Source organism: Lolium rigidum, chromosome 3 (genome assembly GCF_022539505.1).
Source record: "Lolium rigidum isolate FL_2022 chromosome 3, APGP_CSIRO_Lrig_0.1, whole genome shotgun sequence".
Classification (NCBI taxonomy): domain Eukaryota; kingdom Viridiplantae; phylum Streptophyta; class Magnoliopsida; order Poales; family Poaceae; genus Lolium; species Lolium rigidum.
The window spans coordinates 357,573,424-357,597,736 of record NC_061510.1 but is presented as its reverse complement, the minus strand read 5'-3'; the positions used below and the strand labels follow the sequence as shown (position 1 = coordinate 357,597,736).

The 24,313-nt window shown below is 49.6% G+C and overlaps 2 protein-coding genes and 1 long non-coding RNA gene across 3 annotated transcripts; all 3 read left to right on the top strand.

Annotated features, from left to right (window-relative positions):
• Nucleotides 1-456: 456 nt before the first annotated feature.
• Nucleotides 457-2,687, top strand: LOC124704120 (monoacylglycerol lipase-like). The gene is made up of 6 exons (XM_047236358.1): nt 457-893; nt 1,000-1,038; nt 1,138-1,208; nt 1,741-1,805; nt 1,900-2,082; nt 2,197-2,687. The coding sequence occupies exons 1-6, from the start codon at nt 466-468 to the stop codon at nt 2,596-2,598; spliced, it is 1,188 nt and encodes a 395-aa protein (XP_047092314.1). The 5' UTR covers nt 457-465; the 3' UTR covers nt 2,599-2,687.
• A 12,728-nt stretch (nt 2,688-15,415) lies between these two features.
• On the top strand, nt 15,416-18,059 carry LOC124700377 (ATP-dependent DNA helicase DDM1-like). The gene is made up of 4 exons (XM_047232513.1): nt 15,416-16,065; nt 16,136-16,334; nt 16,408-16,586; nt 17,426-18,059. Exons 1-4 carry the CDS (start codon nt 15,416-15,418, stop codon nt 18,057-18,059), a joined length of 1,662 nt encoding a protein of 553 aa, XP_047088469.1.
• A 5,086-nt stretch (nt 18,060-23,145) lies between these two features.
• LOC124700375 lies at nt 23,146-23,731 on the top strand. The gene is made up of 3 exons (XR_007001723.1): nt 23,146-23,296; nt 23,409-23,482; nt 23,563-23,731. It is a non-coding gene; the product is annotated as an uncharacterized LOC124700375 (long non-coding RNA).
• Nucleotides 23,732-24,313: the final 582 nt, after the last annotated feature.

Below are 24,313 nucleotides of genomic sequence, written 5' to 3'. Positions count from 1 at the left end.
ACTGGGGCCCTCCGCGTGCGCCCTCTCATCGCCGCGGCGGGGCGAGGTGGCGAAGTGGCTGCTTGGATTGGATGGATTTCCTTGCCGCCTCCGCCTCCCACCGCCGGGCACCGCGGCTATAAAGCCCCCCGCCTCCACTCTCTCCACCTCCAAGCAAAACCACACCACACTTCTCCATCCTTCCTTCTCCTTCCTCCAACCACCCGATCCATCCGGCCCGAAAACCGTCGCTCAGTTTGCGAGATTACAGCCCACGCCGCGCGCACGAGCATCCGATTCCCGAGCCAGCCAGCCGAAAGACGGCAGGATTCGATTCCATCTCCGCTATTCCTGCGGCCGGGGAATCTCACAGTCCATTTTCAGCACGGTGCCAGCCGATCGATCCGTCCAGAACTCGGTTCTTGCAATCCTTGCTCACCCGTCACCACAACCCCACGCGCGCGCGCAAATCAGCGGTCGAGCGGGATGGCCAGGAGCATGCAGGCGGCGGAGGCGGCGGGCAGGATAAGCGCGCTGCTCTCGCTGCTCGCGCTGCGCCGGATCCTCGCCGTCCTGCAGCCCCTCGCGCTGCTCCTGCTCCTGCCCCTCCGATGGCGCGCCGCGCAGCGCCACGGGCATGGGGACGCCTCGTCGGCAGGTACGGCAGACGGACCGTCCTCCTCCGCGGCCAGCAGCGGGAAGAAGGGCAAGGCGTCGGCGGTCGTGCTAAGGGTGCCGGCCGGGTCGCCCATGGCCACCGCGCGGCGGCAGGCGCTGGCGAGGCGCGAGGCCGCCGTGCGGCGCGCGAGGGAGGCCGGGAGGGAGTACGAGCTCATCCCCACCGCGCGCGGCGAGACGCTCTTCACGCAGTGCTGGTGGCCGCACGGCTCCTCCTCCGCCGCCGTCAAGCCCAGGTGAGAATTCGAATCGAATTTTGTTACTATTTTTTTTTTCTACGCAACAAAAACGGTGTCCTCTGTTGTTGCCGTACTGACCATGGTTTGTCCTTTTTCGGTGCAGGGCGATTGTTGTGGTCATGCACGGGTTGAACGAGCACAGGTGAGAATCTGGTTCCGTTCATCTCTGTTCAAATTAACTGCGCGCGGCTTTGTTTGTTTGGGCTGGTAGCTGATCGTTCGTTGGGGATTGATTTGGCAGTGGGAGGTACGATTACTTGGCGAAGCGGTTGAACGACATGGATGTCAAGGTTTACGGCATGGACTGGACCGGTGAGCTTCTGTTGCCGTTTCCCCTTGCTTCAATTGATTATGCTTGCTTAAAGCTTAGCTGATACTATAATACTTAGCATTGCTTGACGGCAACTATTGGAGTTGATTTATTTACGGGTCAAGTACTACGAAAGTGACCAAGGTGTTGAATTTTCTTGCAAGTTTCGCTTATAATTAATTATTAAGGCGGCTTATTAATGAATCTAAGGCGACTTAGTTTGTTTCTAAGGATTTGCACTATACTAGTACTCCAATCATCAGTTCAATAAAAGATTACCCAACTTCGAGAGTTTTTTGTTTTTGTTTTATCGGTTAAAATTTGGACATCATTTTGACACTGGCCATGGTTAACTTTTGTTGACTCTGAAGATCAAGATATTGCTAGTGTGCAACCATGGTTATGTGTTCTGTTTTTAGATAGACGAGGAGACAGTATATATTATTTGAATTCAAATGAACTACAAGGCTGTATAAGAACTTGGTATGATCTGTACATTAATATGTCTGACCCGTAGATTTTGCTGTCACACAGGCCACGGTGGAAGTGATGGTCTACATGGATACGTGCAGTCTCTTGACCATGCCGTCCAAGACATGGTATGAAGAGCGTTTCAGTGCTTGTGTTCTGTCTTAAGACAGCACATACATGTATACAAATTCTTATCTGAAAGAACTCTGTTGTTCAATCTAGAAAATGTATCTGAAGAAAGTCTCGGCGGAGAACCCTGGTGTCCCATGCTTCTGCTTCGGGCACTCAACTGGCGGAGGCATCATTCTCAAGGCTGTGCTTGATCCGGAGGTTAATGCTCTTGTTAACGGCATCGTCCTGACATCACCGGCTGTTCGTATCCAGCCCGCCCACCCCATCGTAGAGGTAAGCTGTTCGTCGAAATGCAGAATAACATCTTCAGAAAGAAACTGCATTTTGCAGACTGGAGAGTATGACTGAAACAATCACTGACAGTGTATTTTCTGTTCTCCGCTGCAGGCACTGGCCCCAATTTTTGCACTGATCGCGCCGAGGTACCAGTTCGCGGGCTCGAGCAAGAACGGGCCGGCGGTGTCGCGCGACCAAGAAGCCTTGAAAGTGAAGTACTCGGACCCGCTGGTGTTCACCGGCTCCATCCGTGTCAGGACGGGGTACGAGATCCTCCGGCTGACGTCGTACCTGCAGCAGCACCTCCACCGGATCACCGTGCCGCTGCTGGTGCTGCACGGCGCCGACGACATGGTGACCGACCCCGCCGGCTCGAAGAGCCTGCACCGGGAGGCCTCGACGCCGGACAAGTCCATCCGGCTCTACGACGGGCTGCTCCACGACCTCCTCATCGAGCCCGAGAAGGAGGTGGTCCTCGGCGACATCGTCGACTGGCTGCGCCCCAGGATCTGACCACGCCGCCTCAACTAGGCTGTGCGTGGGAGCGGCGATGCGTCTCCCTTACCGGTGACGACGCGATTTTTGATCGTCCGCGCCTCCTTCCTCGGCTCTCTCGCCGGCGTCCTAGCCGGCGGTGGCGGCGCGAGTGCGGCGAAGCTTAGTAGTAACTTAACTTACCTGGGGTGTCGGTGGGTTCTGTGGCTGAATTTGGTCGGCCTCCCAGCGGTGTCCCGAGATATGTTCTTGATCCATGTCCTGTTTTTGCCTGCTAGCTAGGGTGTGGGTGCTCATTGCGTACCTGCAGTTAGCTTAGTGTTCGTTCATGTCGCCCTGCGTGGTGCACAATAATGGCGTAGACGCCTTCTCTCCTCTAGTTCCCTCCCACGAGATTGAGGGGACATTTTCCGTCGCGGTTCTAATCAGAATCCGCGGTAGAGTTGATTAATTTTGCATGAAATTTTTGCCTACCCTGCTGTCTTGTTCACACATTGCAAGTCTTGTCGGTTTCATGCGCCTTCTTCACTCTTCTCGTGGGGAACTTCACGGGACCTTTTCATTCAGTTTCTTCAGAATTCTTTCACTGCATTTCAGAGAAATGAATGAAACTTGATGAAACAATCGTAATACAAAAATCAATGGAACTTGATGAAACAATCGTGGCGCAAATTTTAAATCACCAGATCGCCCTCGTGCCACACTGCTCACCGCAGCAGTGTTGCTGGCTTGGTGTAGCTTTCACCTCGGCGAGCGATTGATCTTGACGCCGCGGGCTCACTATTGCTGGCTTGGAGCTTTCGGCGAGTGCTGAGCGTTTGATGTTCACGCCGCAGGCCACGTACTCATCACCTCGTTGGTATAAAGGTATACAACAAGGCGTTTCCTAGCTTTTCGCTGAACTCGCGAGACCACGCGAGAAGACGTCGCGCTCGAGTGCTGTGCGACGGCGAGAGGTGAGAACTGACAGCACGGACAGAGATGTTTTACAGGAAATCAATTGGAAAAGAGGAAATCAAAGTGTCCTGATTCGCCGATCAAAATCTTTCTATCGTGAACGTGAGGCCAACAATGGACACGCCGACTAGAATGAGCTTCTCCCACGATGCAGCCGCAGTGGCTTGTCGTCCCCATCTGAGTGCTCCAAGGTCATTACAATTTACATGCTTTACACATGATGAAGAGACATTTTCTTATATACTCCCTCGTCCGTCTTGTAGTAGTGTTGTTTTCACGAAAGGAACAAAATACACCTAAGTACTTCAATGAAATCTCTAGGGAATTAAGTTCGTTGAATGTCAACTGTACTATTTCTAGGTGGTACATTTGAATTTGAAAATTGCTCAAATTAAAAAAAGTTCAAATTCAAAAATGTTCATACTTAAATAATGTTCAATTTTAAAAATTGTTCAAATTTAAAATTATTAAAATTTATTCAGAAATCATTTTTAAAAATTGGTCATATTAAAAAAATTCAAATTTAAAATTATTTGGATTTTGGAATTTTTCAATTTTCAAGAAAATGTTCACATTGTACAAAACAACAATAGAAAAGAAAAAAAGAAACTAAAAAGGAAAATCGCTTACCTGCTGTTGTTGGGCCGCGCCCTAGCAAGTCACCTCGGGCGGGCGGGCGTGAGCGGTGTTGTACGGGTACATGAGCTCCCGTTCTGCTGCCAAGGTCATTATGGTGTTTCCTATTTGACGCTTAGTGCGCTAGTTATCGTGAAAACACGTACCGTCCTTACGCTAAGCGTGTGATAGTGGACCGACCCTATTAGGCGGTGGTCGGGTGGAAGGGGATGACCGGAGGAAGAAGAGGATTGAGGGAAGAAGAGGACCACGCCTACCTCGCCGGAGACGGGGACGATGCGGCTGGCCGCGTCGTCGCCGGCGAGGCGAGGCCTAGAACTCACCGAAGACGAGGACGACATGGTTGGCCGCTGCATCGCCGGTGGAGGTGAGGCCAAGAAACTTAGGGTTTAGGGTGGGGTGCGGGTGCGGCCAGGCTCCAACGACTTAGGGTTCAGGGTGCGATGGTGCTAGAACCTCGCCGGAGTTGAAGAAGGAGGAGGGTTTAGAGGGAGGCCGGGGGCAGTCGAGGATCGGCGTAGGGGGTGGCTCGAGCAGGGCGAGGCGGTAAGGCGGGGCGCGCAGGGACGAAGACAAGTGGGGACGAGCAGGGGCTACGCCCCCCTATGACCCTGATTTCGTTGAGGAAAATAGTCATGCCTGATGCTTGTCCATGGTGTTTTAGCTAGCTTTGCCCCCCACCCCCCCTAATCAGATAACAGCACTAATACTGCCCCCCCTTGAGGTTAATTCCTGGCTTCGTCCCTGGGGGCGCGGTAGCTCCGGTGGCCACGGGGGCAGAAGCAGGCGCTTTGGCCGATAGCGGCGGGGGAGGGGGGAAAGGTGGGGAGGTGCTATACACCGACCGGGTCGGTGCGGATGGGGTGCCGCACACCCCGCGACCCGGCCGTTTTCTAGTGGGCCGCGGCCCATCAGGTAAGTTCTTTTTTGTTTTTCTTATTCTCCTTTTCTTTTCTGTTTATATATTTTCGTTATTTAAAAAGCGGAAATATTTTTGAATCCGTTTATTTTAAAATCCGAAAGGTTTAATTTTTATGACTTTTTTTAAAAATATTTTTTCAAAAATAAAAAAATAAAAAAACAATTTTTAGAATTTAAACATTTTTCAAATTTGAACATTTTTTGAGATTGAACATTTTTTAAATTTTTATTTTCTTTAAAATTTAAACATTTTTCGAACATCAACATATTTTAAATTTGAACATATTTTGATATGAACATTTTTCAAATACGAACAATTTTTTCACTTTGAACATTTTTTGATTTGAACATTTTTTAGTTTGAACATTTTTTAGTTTGAACAATTTTAAAGTTTGAACAGTTTTCAAAATTTAACATTTTTTAAAATTGCCCGTTTTATGAATTTGAGAAAAAATAAAAAGGAAAAAAATGAGACAAAAAACAGGAAAAAGAAACAAAAAAGAAAAGAGAAAGAATAAACAAAAACGGAAAAAGAAGGGAAAAGGCCGAAATGGGCCGGGCCCTATACCCGACCAGGGGTGTGCGGCATCGGGATTCCTATACACCGACGAGGTCGGTGCCAACCAGGCACCGCACACCCCTGGTCGGGTATGGGCCTGGCCCATTTTTCGCTTTTTTATTTTTCTGTTTCTGCTTTTTCGTTTTTGTTTGTTTGTTTGTTTTTCTTTTTCTTTTCGGTTCTTTTTTGTTTCAAATTCTAAAAAGTTCAAATTTGAAAAACTTTCAAACATCGAAAATATTTAATTGTGAAAAAATTTCAAATTATTTTTTGTTCGTATTAAAAAATGTTTAAATTAAATTTTTTGTTCATATTAAAAAATGTTCAAATTAATTTTTTGTTCATATTAAAAAATGTTCAAATTAATTTTTTGTTCATATTAAAAAATGTTCAAATTAAATTTTTGTTCGTATTTAAAAATGTTCAAATTAAGTTTCTGTTCATACCCAAAAATGTTTTAATTTATTTAGAACAAAAGAACAAATTTTCGATAAAAAATATTTTTTAAAACAAAATTGTAAAACTTCGCATTATAAATATTTTTAGCTTTTAAAAAACGTAAAAAGGAAAAAACAGAAAAAGAAAAGGAAAAACCGGAAAAATAAAGAAAAGTTGAACGGAAATATTGGGCCGGCCCAAACCATCCGCCTGGGGGGTGTGCGGCGCCTGGTCCGTGCCGACCAGGTCGGCAGACAGCACCCCCCGTGCGGCATGCCGTACACACCGACCTGGTGCTAGCGTTGCGGCGCTGTTGACTGCCAAAACCCACCGGCGGGCAGCGGCCTTGTCAACACTGTAGAGCCGGGAAGAGCCTAGAGCTGCGGCTGGCTGAGACCCCTCCGAGCGACGGCCCGCAATGCTCTTCTGGTCACACGCGGCGTTGCGAAGTGCAAGGGCGTGCCACCCGACCTATACCCGGTCGGGAAGGTGATGAGGGTGCCTCGCTTAGTTTCTGCGCAGGCATACATGTAAACGTTAAATACGAGCCTCGATCGGCTCTCGGGTTATCCCGTGAATCGGCTCAAAGAGCCGATCCACCCATGATCCGTACGGGGTGCACGAATACTTGGTGGTCCCGCTTGATCAAGATAAAGCTAATGAGATCTACGACGATTTAGGGTTTTCACCGCATAATCGGATCATCCTACTCCAGGTTGGGCCTTGCGGCCACGCACGGTGCTCGTAAGCCGATCCTAAACAAGGCCAAAAAACCAACATGAAGTTGATCCTAGGAACATCCCGTTTAGGACTTGCGAACGCCACCCTACGTGCCACCTGGATCCTCCCCCTTTGTAAGGCCTAACTATTGCAGATATTAAACTAATCCTTGTAGAACAAGGAGCAATCGTAACGGATCGGATCTACTAAATAATGATCAAGCGGGGTGCCGCCCCCACACCCGAGATAGGCGTGAGGGCGGCTAGATATGCAAGGGTTGCACTACGTAAGCATGCTTAAACGAAGAACAATGCTAACCCTAACACATCTAATGATAACTACGTTGCTCGCCATCAAAAACGCTTCGAGTACGAGCGACGCATGAACAACGTGGGGCTTGTGCTTGCCTAGATCGCAAGATGCGATCTAGGCGACATGTCGCTTACCCGATAGAAACCCTCGAGACGAAGGAGTTGGCGATGCGCCGAGATTGGTTTGTTTTTGGGGTTGAACGTGAGTTGTTGTTTATTCCATAAACCCTAGGTACATATTTATAGTCCAGGGGACTTTCTAATGTGGGCGTGCACTAAACCGTGCACGAGATAAACTCTAACTTCTAAATCGATACACAATCTATTATACTAAGATACACGGGCTAACTAGCCCAAATCCTCCGTGCAAGGCCGCTTCATAGTTCTTTCATATGTAACCTTCCAAGCCCATCTTGATCGCGGCCCACCTCCTGATTTAGCCAAAATCTGGTGATAACACATGCCCCCTGGTTTTGGAAATGATAATTTCAAAACCACTCTGTTTCTTCCTCGTAGGGGTCGTGTCACTGGCAGAGCAGAACCGTCGCAACGATGTCTCATCATGACGACTTGCCTTCCCAACTTCTCTGCACGATTTTACAGTTTTGGCACCATGCCCTCGAGAACCGCTCGGAAATTAAAAAACCCCCACCTCCTTTTATTTAGCCGCAACGAACAGTTCTCTTCTTTACCCCTTCCGTAGTAGCACTCCAAAAAACCCTCCCCTGCAACCATGTCCTCTTCCTCTTCCTCTTCTTCTTCGTCGGATCTTTCCCACGTGTCCTCTCCCATCCGAGAGTCGACGCCCTCATGGGGTACGCAAGCGGCGTACGACATCCTTGCCCCGACAAAGTGGGACAAAGAGGACCATGACTCCTACGTCTGGTCCGAGGATGACAAATCCCAAACCGACGGGGAGAGCGACCTCCGTTTCCTTGCTGACGAGGAAGCGGTGGAGGAGAGCGAAGACGACCGCCTCTCCTGGGCGGACTTCACCACCTCCGAGGAGGTGAAGGAGGAGGGAGAGGAGGAAGAGGATGAAGACAGCTCCTCCGACGAGCCGCCGGCCAAACGCCGCCACCTCTGGCCCGGGAACCTCAGTGACGTCGACAGTGACGACGACGCTGACGAAGAGGATGAAGACGACGAGGGTCCCGTCGGCGGCCGCTGGAGCAGCGATGACGAGCCGGCAGGGAGCGGCGCCGGCAGTGGCGACGACGGCGACGACGACGACGAGGGCAGCAGCGGCCCCTAGATAGGGTCTTAGCATAGGGCTAGCAGTAGCAGACGGGGCAATGTATCCCCCTGGCATTTCCTTTTGAGAGCAATCAGCTCTTCTATGTAAGAAATCTGGCTTATCAATGAAGAAATTTCCCAACTCGATTTTGCCGATCCCCTTTATGATAATTTAGCCGATTGTCTTTCCTTCTGATTCTCGCTAATTGCCAAACCGGACAATGCCCAACAAGCCGATGGCATCGCATCGGTCTCTCATGATAGATTTCGAGATAGATCCACCCAGACCCAAACTCCTTGCCAAACAAGGCCAAGCCCTGACCGCGCAAATCCGCAGATCTCTCAAGATGGCATGTTGAACTTAGCGGCAAAACTCCTGAAATAATGTCAGGTCTCCTTTAAATTATCTTCTCCGAACTCTGCTCGCTCAGCTCCGGTAGTCTCCTTCTGCAACAATCACTGTCTTCTTGAACGAGCCGTCACGAAGAGTGAGCCCATTCCGACAGAGTTGGTTAGGCCTTCGAGGGCGAGCTGCCCCCCGAGTCTCAGCCAGGGCGAGGATAAAGAATGGATCATCACCGTTGAAATTTCAGGGCGGGCTCAACCTTGTTCAAGAGAGCTATCCTGCAGGACCACCAGCCGATCACCTCCCTTCCGTCGAGGGTCCATATAGCCGATCCAGCAGGCTATGATAATTTTGCAACATAAACACCATTTTCAGGTAACTTGTGGTGCAGAGTTTAGCCGATTCCAACGAAATCGGCTCCCCGGAGCAGAGAACCTTCAAGGTGAGCTGCCCCCCGGGCCTTAGTCGGGTGAGAATAGCAGCGAGCTGATCACATCGATCATCCTTGGTTTCCAACTCGCAACGCCGTATCGGCCGATTCAACAAAATCGGCTCTTTAAAGTGAGGGAATTTCAGGGCGAGCCGCCCTCCCCGAGCTTCTTCGGTCCAAACCTTGCGCCTTGCCGATCAGATCAGCTCATCATCTTTGGCAGGCTGAAGCAACTCCCGGTGAGAACGTCTTTATATTTCTGAGGCCCTCCAAATTCTGGGCGCAATATCTCTTGGAGGGAACTAGCCCCCTGCTCTTAAGTCGATGTCTGTGCATCGGCTATTGAAAAATTCTCGAATTTTTTCGGCCGACTTGCGTATTGCGTATCGGCCCCCATATTCCAATACCCATCAACAGAAGATGAAATGCTTCCGTTGCATATCCTCGTATTTTATCTACCTGGGTGCCCCCCGAGCCGATTCTCGTCAAGAGAATTGATGGTATCGGCTCGTTGGATAACATGTTGAACCCGAGCAGTAATGGTGGGTGAGGATATCCACGGCCGATTATCGGAATCGGCCTCCACGTTATTTGCTCAGTGAAGGTTTTGTAATGCTCCTTCATAGACCCTTGGGGTCGATCACAAGGATCAGCCTCGCCAACTTGTACATCGCCTGGCTTCAACTACATGGTCAGGCCAGTGGATAAAACTAGCTTAACCCTTCCCTTTGTCACATCGATGCGCTCGCAGTCGTCCAATTTGATGCCTGAGAGGGGTTCTTGGCCTGCTGCTTCCCATGCGTTCATACCAGCTCGTTGAAACTTCAGCCGAGTCGTCGGCTTGGACGACCTCTACCTCATCACCATCCCACCGTATTATGCATTGGTGCATCGTGGAGGGAATGCAGCAGTTGGCGTGGATCCAATCTCTTCCCGACAGAAACAAAGCATAACCTGCTCGTGCTATCAACGATAAAGAACGCCGTAGGGATGGTCTTTCTTCCTACGGTCGGATCCACGTTCGAACTCCTTGCGCCTCGGATGCTTGGCCGTTGAAGTCGCTCAATGTTACGTTGGTCTTGATTAGATCCGAACTCGAGCGTCCCAGCTCGACGTAGCATAGAGTACGGCATGATATTAATCGCCGCTCCGGTGTCCACTAGCATCCTGTTTACGGGCCTCCCATCGATATACCCTCGTAAGTACAGGGCCTTCGGATGCCTCGTAGCTCCTGTCTCGTGGCTTCTCAAAGATAACCGGCCGTGGGCCGCAGATCAAGTTGTGCCACGGATGTCTCATCTAATCCCGGAGCACTGAACTCCGAAGGGAGGATAAACACCATATTTGTGCCAGCCGATGTTTCATCATCGGCTTTTCTCTGTTCGGGGCGCCACTCTTTTCTTTGTGGCTGTCCTTCCTCGTCCAGGGTTCGCAGAATTTTGGCGGCCAGATCAGGCCGTGCCTCCCTTAGCGTGCGCAGGTATAACCTTTCAGTTTCTTCTAACCCACGCAGACGCTGGGCTCTTTGCTTCGGGAACGGCCGAGCCCATCGGGGCACCATCTCGGGCTGATGATATTTGTATTCTTCACCACCGTCCTCCAGCTCCTCGAGATCTTCCATCTGAGGGGACTCAGCACGCTTGTTCCGGTGCGGGAAAGGCCCTAGCCGGCCGAACACAGACACGTTAGCGGCACCCTTCTTCCTTTGTTTGCATTCTGGGCAGTCCTCGATTGTTGGCAATCGGCTCATCCCTGAGTCCCAGCAATGTTTGAAGAACGGGCAATCCCAGTGCTTATCCGTGTCACTCTGCCCCCTTGGCCTCCGTTCGGCGCGACGATCGTACCCGTCGTTGCTTCTGCCATGTTGGCGGTGCCTTCCGACCTCGGCGTCAGACCGGAAATTCCTTTCATCGTCCGCGTCGTAGTGCCGACGTCGGCCGCGGTGTTGCTCGTATTTGTTGAGAGGGTGCTGATACCGCATGCTTCTTATTCCCTCCCTTGCCAGGTACCGCCTGTCTTCACCTCGGGGTTGGTCGCGCGGATCGGCTCCCTTTTCATCCTTGCCACGGTAGTGGCTGCTTTCTGTTTCCTCTCTGTCATGGCGGCTTGCAGATCCTGCCATATTGACACCAAAGGAAAACTTTGGCTGATCTATGGGGTGGCTGAGATCCACCGTGTCGACATCGGGACCCGGACGTGGGTTTCTACCAAGCCTGATATCGTGTGGCCGGGTCTTCTCAGCGGAGCCGATGAGTTCGGTTCCAAGGGTTGCCTTGATCCCGTCATGTTTCCTTCTGAGCTCCTTGGGCAGATCCCCATGCTTCAGAGACCTGGTGCGCTCCTCCAACGGGGTGGAGAGATCTCTCCCATCAAGTGCGCCTTCGGGCGTGGAGCCCCTCCCCCACGCCATGGGAGTGGGTTCGGTGGGAAGAGCCGAAGAGTGCGGCTTCGAGGATGGCTTTGATCTCGTCGCATGTGATCGGCGTGCCGTCCGCCATCTCGGATGTAGATGGCGATGTGGTTGATGTAGACGTTGGTCCCACCGGGCGTGCCGGAATGTGTTGATCGCCAAAACCCACCGGCGGGCAGCGGCCTTGTCAACACCGTAGAGCCGGGAAGAGCCTAGAGCTGCGGCTGGCCGAGACCCCTCCGAGCGACGGCCCGCAATGCTCTTCCGGTCACACGCGGCGTTGCGAGGTGCAAGGGCGTGCCACCCGACCTATACCTGGTCGGGAAGGTGATGAGGGTGCCTCGCTTAGTTTCTCCGCAGGGCATACATGTAAACGTTAAATACGAGCCTCGATCGGCTCTCGGGTTATCCCGTGAATCGGCTCAAAGAGCCGATCCACCCATGATCCGTACGGGGTGCACGAATACTTGGTGGTCCCGCTTGATCAAGATAAAGCTAATGAGATCTACGACGATTTAGGGTTTTCACCGCATAATCGGATCATCCTACTCCAGGTTGGGCCTTGCGGCCACGCACGGTGCTCGTAAGCCGATCCTAAACAAGGCCAAAAACCAACATGAAGTTGATCCTAGGAACATCCCGTTTAGGACTTGCGAACGCCACCCTACGTGCCACTCGGATCCTCCCCCCTTTGTAAGGCCTAACTATTGCAGATATTAAACTAATCCTTGTAGAACAAGGAGCAATCGTAACGGATCAGATCTACTAAATAATGATCAAGCGGGGTGCCGCCCCCACACCCGAGATAGGCGTGAGGGCGGCTAGATATGCAAGGGTTGCACTACGTAAGCATGCTTAAACGAAGAACAATGCTAACCCTAACACATCTAATGATAACTACGTTGCTCGCCATCAAAAACGCTTCGGTACGAGCGACGCATGAACAACGTGGAGCTTAGTGCTGCCTAGATCGCAAGATGCGATCTAGGCAGCATGTCGCTTACCCGATAGAAACCCTCGAGACGAAGGAGTTGGCGATGCGCCGAGATTGGTTTGTTTTTGGGGTTGAACGTGAGTTGTTGTTTATTCCATAAACCCTAGGTACATATTTATAGTCCAGGGGACTTTCTAATGTGGGCGTGCACTAAACCGTGCACGAGATAAACTCTAACTTCTAAATCGATACACAATCTATTATACTAAGATACACGGGCTAACTAGCCCAAATCCTTCGTGCAAGGCCGCTTCATAGTTCTTTCATATGTAACCTTCCAAGCCCATCTTGATCGCGGCCCACCTCCTGATTTAGCCAAAATCTGGTGATAACAGGCGCGTATGAGGAAGAAGATGACCTGTTTTTGGGCTTGGCCCACGATTTGTCTAGCGCGAGCGTCGGTGGTGCAAGTGACACTAAAGACGTTGAATAGGATGTCCCGGTCATTATCCCCTGAGGCAGAGCTAAGAGCATCTCCAGTCGCGTCCCCCAAACCGTCCCCCAAACCGCGCCGGATTGAGCGTTTGGGGGACGTGTTTTGTTCGTGCCGCGTTTGGGGGACGTCGCTCCCCAGCCGCGTCCCCCAAACGCCGCCCCCAAACATTTAAAATAATTTTTCTGGCATTTTTATTTCAATTTCCACAAACTAATACATAATTTGGAACGTGGTTTACACGAAAACACGCTTGGAACATGGTTTTCCACAAACTAATACATAGTTTGAACCATGGTGGACACAAATATAAAATATTGCAAAGAAACTAAAACCTAACTAGGCCGTGCATCGAAGGTTTCGTGTGTTCGCTGCTAAGAAAGAACACTCGAGGGCACACCCAGTCACCTAAACTGGAAAATCCAGCAGGAGGATGGTGCCCTTGTTGGTTCTACCGATGAGGCGAACGAGCGAAACCTCCGTGCACGTATTCGCCGCGAAGAAACAACACTCATTCGGTCGTCCTCCTCGTCGGTGCCGTCGTCGTCCCTCGTCGACGTGGTAGTCCCGGAGGCGGCGCCTCTCGTCGAAGACCTTGACGCTCATGTCCCCGTTGCCGAAGTAGGAGAACACGAGGATGAAGCCGGCTTGGAGGCCGTGGTGGCGCGCGAACTTCTCCCAGCCGATGTTGAAGTACATCTTGCCGCGCGCGTCGTAGATCGCCTTGATGATCCACCGGCGTAGCCGCACGAATGCTCCCGCGGATGCATCGTGCGCGGGCGTACGCCGCCGACGTACTCGGCGAAGGAGTCCGGCAGCCTCTGGATGCCGCGCGGGTCGCCCTTGAGGACGTGGACGAACTCGAACAGGACGTCCGGCTCCACGTCCATCTCCGACGATGATGAAGGTGGCGGCGTGGAAGGCGACGGCGAGCGTTCAGCTATGCCGCGGCCACGACCACGACCACGACCACGGCCGCGGCCGCGAGGTCCGCCTCTACCAGACATAGCGTCGAGTCTTGTTGAGAGATGGTGGCGGCTAGGGTTTGGGAGAGAGGCGCTAGGGTTTGTGTGTGAGAGGGACGATGAGAGGCGCCCTTTTTATAGGCCGGAGGGAGGCGGAGGAGCGGTGGCGCTCATTAACGCCGGCACGCGAGCTAGGCGCGACGGGACGCGTCCGCCGCGCCCTCGCGGGAACCGCACCGTCGCTGCGCGCCAACAACTTCCGTCGCGAGGTAGGCGACGGTTAGGTTTAAATTAATTGTGCCGCCGACGGGTCGGCCCCGCCACTCCCCGCCTCGCTTTGTCGTGTCCGGCGTCCCCGGTGCGTCCCCTGTGGGACGGGGACGGGCTCGGGGCGCCGGACACCGAATGGGGGCGCGCCGGACAAAAAAGGGCTTTGGGGGACGCGGCTGGAACGTTTTTTTTGTCCGGCCCCCCAAATCCCTTTGGGGGACGGTTTGAGGGACGCGACTGGAGATGCTCTAAATCATTTGCCCAATACGGCCCAACTACATAGCCGGGCTCGCCTGAGCAGACGTAGCCGAGGCCCACCTTGTGGCAATTAGGGGAATTATTTGCTCACCCCTGAAAAAAAGTGAATTATTTGCAGGCATTTTATGTCCGTAACAAATGTTTTTCCCGCCTGAAGCCCTGGAAGTTTTCGCCGTCCCGCGCGAGTGCGCCCATTTTCCCTCTGCCGTTCTTCCCCAGTTCGCCCCTTCCCCTTTCCTCGCTTGACAGCCCTTCCCGTCCTCCGACTGATTTCTTGGCTGTTTCTTCGAAGCGGGCGCGCCCCGGTACGAATTTTCCCCCAAGCTTTTCTTGTTCAAAGATTGACCAGACCGGAGAAGGGATCTGAAACCTTTTGGGATTTTTTTTGCGCATCCGTCTTTTAGATAGGAAAATTGGGGGTAGGCTATCTCAAGGTGAAATTGTGTATTTCTTCCCATTGATTACGCAATTTCTGCTAGATTAGCTTTGACTAATTTTCCTGCAACATCGCCTGTTTCGACTAGCATGTCCGCATTTGGGTTTAGTTAGGGTTTCATCCTTTCCTCTGTTAGGACTTAGAGGCATCAGTACAAATCTGAGTAGGTGATGGAGAGATTTCTGTCTGGATTTCGGATGGCCGCTGATCAGTGGTGCTACTTCTTCAGGATGTAAACCGGTAATGACCTACTGGCCTACTGGTTGAAATAATGGTGTTTATCTGGTTGCCGCGCCAAGTGGGGTAAAAAAATTTAGGCTGCCACCGTCACCTGTCGGGTCCACTACTTCATCTGGATGGTGTGTTTTATTTTATTGTTAGAAACTACCACTGTGGCCCCATAGCTTTTTCTTGGGCTATTTCTGCATTTTGCATGTTGAAGTTCTCCATTGATTTTGATACATTGGCCTGATTTATCCGTTTGGTGCAAAATTAGAGAATCTCCGAAGCCAAGAATGGGGATGCCTCCCGCGACACCGAGGGAATTAAGCAGGGGGAGTAGCATTGTCAAGGCGGTGAAGGAAGAATGTCAGCCATTGCACTCCGTTAAGCAGGAGAATGTTGATGATCCTTTGAATGCCAGCTCATCTCCATCTGACCTTGGTGCCAAGAATGATGATGCATCCTTTGTCAAAGAGATGAAGAAAGAGGAGGAAGAAAAGTTATGTGAGGCCAAACGGATGGAAGAAGTTGTGGGACTTGCTTCTGATCCTATGGCACGGTTTAACAAGCTTGATGAGCTGCTGAAACAGACACAGCTCTATGCAGAATATATACTTGAGAAGGTGCTTGAAGAATCTAGCAATTATAGCCCTGGTTATGATGCTACTCTCACAGAAGAAGAAATGCGGGAAAAGGAGCAGGCCAAGATTGCTCCGTTAGTGACGGGTGCGAAGTTGAAGCCTTACCAGATAGAGGGTGTGAAGTGGCTAATATCGCATTGGCAGATTGGGGTTAATGGGATACTGGCAGATGAAATGAGACTTGGGAAAACAATCCAGTCAATTGCGTTTCTTGCTCATCTCAAAGGGAATGGTCTGCATGGTCCATACATGATAATTGCTCCTGCAACCACTCTAACGAACTGGGTGGATGAGATCTCAAGGTAATGTCTCCAAAGTTTCCTTTCAATGTTGTTAGTTGAAGATGTCTTATGTGGAAAAGGTTGATTTCAGGCTTGCTCCATCTTTGACGTGTCTGATTTACTATGGACATAAAGTGGCCCGAGAAGAGATTATGACAAAGTTCATGGCCAAAACTATTGGCTCTGATTTTCCTATAATAGTTACTTCATATGAGATGGCCATCGCAGATGCAAAACTTCTTGCTCATTACAAGTGGAAGTATGTTGTGTTTGATGAGGTGATGGAAAAGTAAATATCCTGAATCATTGTCCTTTTTTGTTTTTCCCCTTTTGTATTGAATGTCAACTGTGTACTTCTTTTTTCAGGGCCATCAGTTGAAAGACTTGGAATGCGAATTGTTGTTGGATTTAAGGCGGCTGCCGAAGGATAGTAGTCTCCTTTTGACCACGACACCATTTCAAAATAACCCAGCAGAGCTGTGGCCACTTCTGAACTTTGTTTTGCCTGATATATTCTCATCTCATCAGGAACTGGAGTTATGGTACGATTCGCTGAGTCAACACTCCCACCTTTGTCCACTCATTTTATACATGCCATCATACCTATAGCCTCCATATACTGGAATCATTCCTCGACTAGACATGTTTATTAGGGATTGTTTAGTGTTTACTGCCTTGAGGTCTAGCTTTCAGAAAGGCTCCTCTGCCATATACCAGATTTTTTGTTGATACCGTAACTCGGCTAATTTCCACATATTGTGATTAAACTAATGTAAATGGGTCTATTAAATTTAATCAAGGAGATATGAAATTCTCTTACTATCAGGTATTTATCATAATTCTGGTAATTCCACTATTTGAGTACTACCCTTGAAACAAATATTCCCATGTAGCTGTATATATCATGCTGTTAGGAAATTCCGTTGTCCTTTAAGTATAATTATATATCATTTGCTTTGGATGATTTGTTTCCCTATAAATATTTTTGTTCTCTTCATGTAAATTTGTGATGTCTAGCCCCTAAAAGCACACTAGTTCAGAGGAATCTGGACTAGCAAACTTAGACATTATTAACTTTTGTCTTTGCAGATTTATCTTGTTACTGACATACCATGTTTGCTAAATGTCTATTACAATGAATTTTGGTACTCCCTCCGTTCTGAAATAAGTGTCACAACTTTTCATAGATACGGATGTATCTACAACGAAAATGTATCTAGATACATCCGTATCTAGACAATAGTGACACACTTATTTTAGAACGGAGGTAGTACATTAAATTTGTCACATTTTTGTTTTAAAGATGTTAAGTTTACTTCTTAAATATTCCATGTATTTTTTATCTGTGCCCCCGGTTGGCTGACAGCAATCTTCTTTAAAGGGTTGATTCTACTGGGGAAAGAGGTGAGGAACAACTAGAAGAAACTATCGTCAATAGAAGGGCCCTTGTTTTTTCAAAGCTTTGTGCTATTTTGGATCCGTTCCTTCTAAAGCAGACAGAGAAGACTGCTGAAAATATGCCTCCACGAATGAAAGGTGCTATGTGCCCCAACAACAAAACTGTTAAGAACAAGGATGCAGTTAACCTCTCGAAAGATCATGCAATAAGAGATGCTGCGAGGTCTGGCGGTCAGCGTTCTCAAGAGGCAGCAGCAGAGGCTGCTTATGAAAACGATGGTGAAGGTAGTCTTAATCTGCCATCCACTCAACTGGGGCCAGAAGTTAATCATAAGGCTAAGCGGCCACGAACCGATGATGCAGTTCTGTCCCTGCTTGGAGAAATCAAAAGCACATTTCAAGCTTCTTTCAAGCCAGCTGAGCCTGTGCAAGTGCCAAAGGCAACTTCCCCTCGAGAAATCTTAGAGGCACTCAAACAGATACCTGACTTGTCCAGTGCTGATTTTCTGACGGCCTATAGTAGTCTGATCCGTGATGATCGCCAGTTTGAATCTCTTATGGTGCTCCCAGTGAGCATGAGGAAGGACTGGCTGCTCATGGAAACTGGAAAGAAGTGAGACTGCCCTATTGCTCCAGCAGCAAGCATGCGGCACTTGTCTGGATACTGTTCAGTGAAGTTAGCTGAACTAATGCTCGTCTTGCTTGCTTTCCTAGTTATTAGTCCCGCTTTTGTAGGAACCATGTAACTCGTTCTATATATAGACTTCTTTTCACGTTGTCGTAAATTAGTAGTATGGATTCTCCTGAACTGTAAGTTGTTTACCTGTGATAGGACTTGAAATCAATGGTGCGAATATATTGATTCATCTTGTGTCACTCCTAAATGTGCACTTTTTGGTTTGCTTGATTGGTGGAAATATGTTGTTTTTGATGAGGTTATGGAAACTAAAATATCCTAAAACATTTTATTTTCCTTTCTAGTCCTTTGTGGTTTTTGCCCTTCTGTATTTATATGTCAAATTGTATACTTATTTTTTCCAGGGCCATCAGTTCAAAGAGTTGGAATGCGAATTATTTTCTGAGTTATGGCGGCTGCCGATAGATAACAGACTCCTTTTGACCAGGACATCATTTTCAAATAACCTTGCAGAGTTGTGGTCGCTACTGAAATTTGTTTTGCCTGGTATATTCTCGTCTCATCGGGAATTCGATTCATGGTAATGTGTCACTGAGGTAACACTCCCACCTTGGCCACCCGTTTTATACATACATGCCATGACACCTATAGGCTATAGCATCCATAAACTGAAACAGACCGGGTAAAAGCGATTTTTTATGCTTCTTTTGTGGAGAGCTCGAGATCGGGAGTGTGGGGTTTTGTTGCTCGGGGCAGTTTCTGGCAGCTGCAGCAGGCAAACTGAGGCGCCTGCATGGGGCACTGCAAGCAGAAACACGGAGGCGCGTTGCGGCAACTGAAGGAGCTGCGGCGTTGGGCTATCACAGAATGTTTTTTTGAGTCAGACTGTCAGACTTCGCTGCACGCTGTGAGTTCCAGCAGCCACGAGCTCTCTGAAATTGGCAGGGGAATATGAAGTGTTGCCTATGTAATCAAGATGAAACCATACAACATTTATTCTTTGACTGTCCTGATGCTAAAGTTGTTTGACACGTTATTTCATATGATATTCAGTATAATACCTCCAACTAATATGACGAATTTGTTCAAAAATTGGTTGCATGGGGTTAATAAAAAGATAAAGCCAAATTCGGTGGGAGCTTGTGCTTTATTATGGGTTATATAGAACACACACAATGATATCATTTTTAACAGATCCAAAAAATCTTCCTTTTTCTATGTTATCATGTTGGTTTCGCACTGGATCCATATGTGGTCATGTCTCCATCCGAAGGTGCTCCGCCAGGACATGGTTTTTGGGTGCAAGCATTTGGAAACGGTATGGCGACATGTTGCTAGGATCTCTGCTGGATGACTAGTCCCTGTATGTATTACTTTGATATTTTCAAATGGTTAATTTATGTTTCAACCCTTTGTGATCCATAAAGTGTAAGTATGCATCAATCGATGCAAAGGCCGGGACATGCTCCCATTTCGAAGAAATAGAAAGTAACAGTGACCACAAGACACCCACAACGATCATCTTTCATGCTTTTGATTTTCCCTTACAAGATTTTCAGTTTTGGGAGAATCTTTATACTTCAGATATATTTCTGGAATTAGAGCTTTTGGAAAAATCAGAAAGTGCTTTCTACTCGAATATTCATAACATTAAAAAACTATCATGAACTTTAATAACTTATGATTAACCTTTATAAATTTGAATAGAACTCCCCACAGACACAACATCATGATGAAACCTTTTTAAATAAAATATCCACACCTTTTAGAACACACAAAATCCAAAAAATCTCACTCCAGGTTAGATCATGGTGCCGCCACAATGCCCCATGACCCTACCTTCTTGGTCTAGCCCTAGATCTAAAGCATCTAGGACTTCTCCGAGGAGAGGATGACACGAGTGGACAAAGGTAAGACAAGAAAGTAAATACGTCGAAAGGATTATACATGTCACATAAAAGAAATGCCCGGCAACTAAGACGAGCAAAGTAGGATCTTGTCCTCCGATCGAGATGAGACTAATACACGAAAGAAAGTAACATGGAAGAGGATAAAATTTGAGGGGTCAAAGAGAGCATATGGAGAAGTGATATCATCGAAATTAATATGTATGGCCACTTCCAATAGGAAGTAACCATGACCACGAACATGCACCACGACCAACTTTTATGTGTTGGAATTTGTGCCAGGAGATTAAGGAGCTTAGTAAGGGTTTTGCTAGTTTTGTTGTTGCTCCCCTCTTTACAATTACTTCGCATTATAGGTTTGATCAAACTCAAGTTTGTTTTGTAAACTTTGACTAGATATTTTCCCAAAAAATATAAACTCTAAATTATAAAATTTATTTTATTATTTTTTTTATAAAATATCTTTTTATATTATATGTATTTGGTACTAGAGATGTTGATATTATTTCTTATTTTCTTTGTCAAACTTTATAAACTTTAGCTTTAACTAAACTTAAAATTGCGAAGGAAATAAAAATAAAGGGAGTAAACATGGACAATGATGGATCTCATTCTTGTGCTCATAAAGCTAGTCTTGATAGGCGTTTGTGTGTGTGGAAAGGTGTGTGTGTGTGTGTGAAAATACGTTGCTCCACCCTTAGAGCATGTATAATGGGGTAACATCACTCTTTTCGAGTTGCCATGTGAATTTTTTTTTGCTGAGTTAGAAGTGAGAGAATAGAGAAAAAGAAGGATGTCTTCTTACCTTTATAGAAAATAGGAGAAGACAAGTTTTACCAGTGTATCACAAGTCTTTCCTTGACAACACGACTTCTACCAGAATTTAATTAATTCATATTAATTCTAAGGGGTGACAATAAGAGATAATATATTGTATTTACTTCGTCAAAAAAAAAAAGAAGCTGCTCAATTTTTTCTAGATACGAATGCTATAACTAAAATACGTCTACATACACATCTCTATCTATAAAGTTAAGCAACTTTTTTAGAGACGTAGGAAGTATATGTTATAGAGTATTACATCTCTAGATGATGTGGAGAGCTAAAAGAAGACATGCCTTTCTTAGAGCATCTCCAGTCGCGTCCCCCAAACCGTCCCCCAAACCGCGCCGGATTGAGCGTTTGGGGGACGTGTTTCGTTCGTGCCGCGTTTGGGGGACGTCGCTCCCCGCCGCGTCCCCCAAACAAAATTTCGCAAATTTTAAACTTGACTAGATTCGATTAGATTCGTCCAAACTTACATAGATTCGAACGAAATTTGACTAACTTTAAAACTAAACCTAATCTAGAACCACTTGCGGCGGCCGGAGGCGTCGTAGTACTGCTTGGAAGTTGTACATCTCGTCGGTGACGACCTCCTCGCTTGACGCGCTCGTCGACGGGCTCGTCCACGGGCTCGTCCTTCACCAAGCCGCTTGGTCCTGCCTCGCCGTCGTCGGTGAGGTCCACCAGCCGGCTTGCCGGAGTCGCGGATGGACATGGCGATCGCCGCGTCCGGGTTGCCCCTCCAGGCGTCCTTGTCGTCCATGGACGCTAAGAACGCCGCCCGCAGCCCCGGGCAGTCCTCGGGGTCGCCGCCGCTGGCGATGAGCCGCTGCTGCCGCTCGTACTCCGCCGGCGGCGCCGCCCGCGACGCTTCCTCCGGCTCCTCCTTCACCTCCGGCTCGGGATGAGGAGGGCGCCGCCGCGCCTCCCTTGCTGCCGCCCGCCGCCGCTACCGCCACGCCTCGTGTTGACGGGCGTCGCCGGCTCCTCCTTGACCTCCCGTTTGGGAACGGTGTACGGCGCCGACCGGTACGACGACGACGGCGTCGATCGCGCCGGCCCCGAGGAAGAAGAGTGCGAGGAGGACGAGTACGTCGTCCTCCTCGGCTGCCATTGAGGAGACGGCGGCGGCGACGACGTCATCTCCAGCCTTGGAGCGCCGTTGCGGAGGCCGCGGATGACGTTCTCGAGGGTGCGCCCGGAACGCCCCGCAACGGGCGCGGCCTTCCTCGTTCCAGCTGTTGGGCCCGCCGATGAGGCCGGTGGTGCTGTGCATCTCGACGTCGTACTTGGCCTTGAAGTACGTGACCCACCAGTCGTCGTTGTCCTTGGCCGCCCATGTCGGATCCGCCCGCTCCTCGGCGGTGAGTTGAGCCCGACGGGCCTTGATGGCGTCCCGCCATTGCTGCGTGTCTGGCTTCGGCGGCGGCGGGATGCCAATGCCGTTCACGGCCATCTTCCGGCCCGCCGTCGCTGGGCGGCCGCATGTCCGGCGGGACCGGATACCGGCGTGGTACGGCGCCCACGCCTCCGCCACGGTGAGGCTGCCGCGGCCGGGCCGTTCGCCGCGGCGATCTTGCGGGAGGACGAGCTCGACATTTTTTGAGCGGCGAGGAGAGGATCCGGGAAGGGGAGGCGGCGGCGACGAGAAGGATTATGATGAGCGGCGATAACCGGAGGGCGTCTTAAAACAGCGGCGGCGGCGGGTGGTTGCACGCACTAACTCCGGCGCGGACGGCCACGCGGCCATGCACGACGAGACGCGTCCCTGCGTCGCCTCGGGAAAACAGGGACGCCATTAACGTCGCTTGACCAAAGGTAGGCGACGGGGTTTTAGCCTTCCGTGCCGCCGACGCGTCGGCCCCGCCACTCCCCGCCTCGCTTTCGTTGTGTCCGGCGTCCCCGGAGCGTCCCCGTGGGACGGGGACGGGCTCGGGCGCCGGACACCGTATCGGGGCGCGCCGGACAAAAAAGGGCTTTGGGGGACGCGGCTGGAACGCTTTTTTTATCCGGCGCGCCTCAAATCGCTTTGGGGGACGGTTTGGGGGACGCGACTGGAGATGCTCTTATCCTCTCTATAGAATTGATTTGGAAAAAAATTCTATCCCCTCTATAAAAGAGAATGAAAAAAAAAGGATAGCCTAAAACAGCGCATAGAAGTCCACGACGGCGAGGAGTTAGCCGTAATTCCGGCGTAATTACGAGCGGCGGTTCTATCAAAGAGAGGGACATTCCCGTAATTCCAATCTTTTTATCCATTTCAATAGACTGCTGCTAATCCCCGTCTATAAAAGGATAATCCCCACTTCAACTGGAACAAGCAAAGGAAACAGCCCACAGAAACAGAGGCGACTTGCTCCGTATTGCTCGCCGCTTCCCCCCAATCTCCCCTCCCCCGCCGGCGATCGCCGGAGCGCCCGCCGTCGCGGGGAGCCTCCCCTCGCCATGGCCCTGCAGGGGAAGAAGCTCATAAACAACCCCGACGGTACCTGCCCGCCTCCATTCCCCCCCGTTTCCGCTAATTTCCGGGAGATTTCTCCGTCGATCCTTAGGGTTTAATCGCCCTCGCCGCCCTCGGCGGGGCTTCGTTTTCGCAGATGTGGTGACGGAGTTCATCGAGGGGCTGGTGGAGACCTACCCGGGCCTGCAGTACCTGGACGGGTTCCCTCAGGTGCTATTTCGGCAGCAGAAATGGTTCTGAAGTTACCTCATGACAGTTTTCTGACGAAATTCCCCAACAATGTGTGCCAGATTAAAGTTGTTCTTCGCGCAGATGTCGTGGGCGGCGCCTATGACAAGGTCGCTGTCATCTCAGGTACGGGGATTAGTGTGAACCATGCTTTGTGAATGAGATGGTTGATTGCTGCGTTAATTTAGTGGAAATATTCGGAATTCTGTTGAATTGCTCTGTGTGTGGAATGCAGTATGTATGTTATGACCCCGCTTGGAGATCACAGTTACAACGTCTGTAGGGGTTGCCTCTTTTGGCTGGTCACTGACTGGAAATTTGCCAACGAAGTGCACCATCTCACCTACATAATTTTATATGCAATTCTGAAAATTTCTAATGAGTTCAGGGTCATGTTGGACTTTCAGTTTTGCCAGCATTGGAGCAATATGATCTTGTGCATACTCTCGCTTGCTCAATGTTACGTGATACCTCAAAATTTGCGGTCCTTTGTACGGTACAGTACAATTTTGGATTCATGCTTGGTGTTATGGATGTTGGAGGATACAGGACAGTGTATACCAAGATGCACTGCATCCTGTCGCGTTGTGATAGAAAAGGCATGCTGCTTCACCATGTGAAGATGGTGCATCCTGGGCCCCACGGGGGAAGATCCATTTTGTTTGTCGTGGTGTTTGCGCACTGTTTTCCTGTTGTGCCTAGGTTGCCCATCCAAGAGTTGTATTGAACATGTGGTTTTGGTGAACCCCCAAACCGTTGCACCCATAGATATCATGCTGAACAGAGCAATTAGAAGGTGTCATTAGATAATAA